At 45.1% G+C, this 2026-nt stretch overlaps 1 protein-coding gene across 1 annotated transcript; it reads left to right on the top strand.

The window, feature by feature from the left end:
• Positions 1–939: 939 nt before the first annotated feature.
• Positions 940–1928, top strand: Pmar_PMAR027143 (conserved hypothetical protein; the record flags this gene model as incomplete). Its single annotated transcript, XM_002779638.1, has 6 exons — positions 940–961; positions 1016–1121; positions 1168–1263; positions 1330–1431; positions 1607–1693; positions 1880–1928. The coding sequence occupies 6 exons, from the start codon at positions 940–942 to the stop codon at positions 1926–1928; spliced, it is 462 nt and encodes a 153-aa protein (XP_002779684.1).
• Positions 1929–2026: the final 98 nt, after the last annotated feature.

A 2026-nucleotide genomic window follows, 5' to 3' on the forward strand; every position in this document is an offset into this window, starting at 1 on the left:
GAAAAATTTTCGGTGTTTTTCCTCAGAGATCTCGACCGTCTCTTGTGGACACTTGGCTGGAGCTCGATCAGTGCGAGGACATCAACAAAATTCGGGCGTATTTTTCATACGAGCACTTTTACGTTTTGTACTGTAAATTTTGGGAACTAGATGAAGACCATGATTTTCTGTTGGATAAAGTAAGAGTGATTCTATCGCGTGAATTTTTTGTTCTCTATTGCTTGAGATGAGGGATGCCTTGTTCTGACCTGTTTTGAATCTTGCACGGGGGACCTCAAGATTCGCTTCTTTATGAGTATGTGTTTATTCCGACCTGCTTTGAATCGTGCACGGGCGACCTCAAGATTCGCTTCTTTATGAGTGTGTGTTTTTTCCGACCTGCTTTGAATCGTGCACGGGCGACCTCAAGATTCGCTTCTTTATGAGTGTGTGTTTTTTCCGACCTGCTTTGAATCGTGCACGGGCGACCTCAAGATTCGCTTCTTTATGAGTGTGTGTTTTTTCCGACCTGCTTTGAATCGTGCACGGGCGACCTCAAGATTCGCTTCTTTATGAGTGTGTGTTTTTTCCGACCTGCTTTGAATCGTGCACGGGCGACCTCAAGATTCGCTTCTTTATGAGTGTGTGTTTTTTCCGACCTGCTTTGAATCGTGAACGGGCGACCTCAAGATTCGCTTCTTTATGAGTGTGTGTTTTTTCCGACCTGCTTTGAATCGTGAACGGGCGACATGAAAAGTCGCCTCTATATGAGTGTGTGGTATTTTCCCGGGATATAATCGCAGCTTGATTCGGACCTCTTCTGTATCTTGTATGCTCAACCTCAAGATTCTCTTTTAGGATGATTTATTGAAGTACGATGGTCACGCATTCTCCCGCAAGGCGATCGATCGTATTTTTTCCGAAATTCCGGCCAAGTTCATTTCCGGTATCCCGGGGAAGATGGGCTACGAGGACTTCTGCTGTGAGTCTAGTTCGTCGCGGAACAAAAGCGCGCGCCCTGATGATCGATTTGTAGGGTTCCTGATTTCTGATGAGGATAAGACCACTGATGCTTCGTTGGAGTACTTCTTCAAATTGGTTGATTTGGATGGTGATGGTGTGATACGGGATCATGAGATGGCGTGAGTAGCGCTCGCCCTGGTGATCGATTTGGTATCAGTGGGGCAGATACTTCTATTTGGAACAAGTTCAGCGGCTGGAGTGTCTACATCAGGAGGCTGTTCGGTTCCAGGATATACTCTGCCAGATGAATGATCTAATAATGTGAGACTGTCGCGCGCACTTGAATTTTTCCGAAGAAATTCTGGAAATTTTTTCCTTCTGGTTTAGGCCAGAAATGGAGGGGCAGTTCGAGTTGGAAGATTTCAAGCGCACGCGGAAGATTTCGGGAATCTTTTTCAGCATCCTGCTCAGCTTGAACAAGTTCTTAGCGTAAGTCGGAGGAGCGCATCTTTTGAGTTTGAGATCGGTTGCGCACTGCGAAGAATCTGTGAATATACTCAACATGAAAAAACTACAGATGACAGCAGATTATAGACACTCTTGTTTTGAGGGAGGGTTTAGCGCACGCCCAGGTGATCGATTTGGAGGTTTTTTGGTATGTCAGATACGAACAGCGAGATCCATTCTCAATAAAGCAGGAACAATTGGAACATCCGGATTATAGTGAATGGGATCGATTCTGCGCGCAGGAGTAAGCATTTGGAGTGCAGGATTTTTCGGGTTTTTTCTTGAAATTTGTGGAAAATTTTGGGAATTTTATGTCCACGATCGATCTACGGGTGCAAATTTTCCGGGAAATGGTATTTTTTGTCTTGTGAGCTCCTGAAAATACTTTTTTGACTGTTATTGCCAATAAATCATTGATCATTGTTCCAAGGTATATTCGGCTGGCGATGGAGGATGATGTGGATGACCAGGCCTCGTGAGTTTGACCAGAAATCGATCGCGTGATCGATTGGGTTCTCCTTAGGAATTCTGTAATGAACACTGATGGTGGCGATGTGGATGGACAGCAACGACTCCG

This window comes from Perkinsus marinus (assembly GCF_000006405.1).
Source record: "Perkinsus marinus ATCC 50983 genomic scaffold scf_1104296946610, whole genome shotgun sequence".
NCBI classification, from domain to species: Eukaryota; Perkinsozoa; order Perkinsida; family Perkinsidae; genus Perkinsus; species Perkinsus marinus.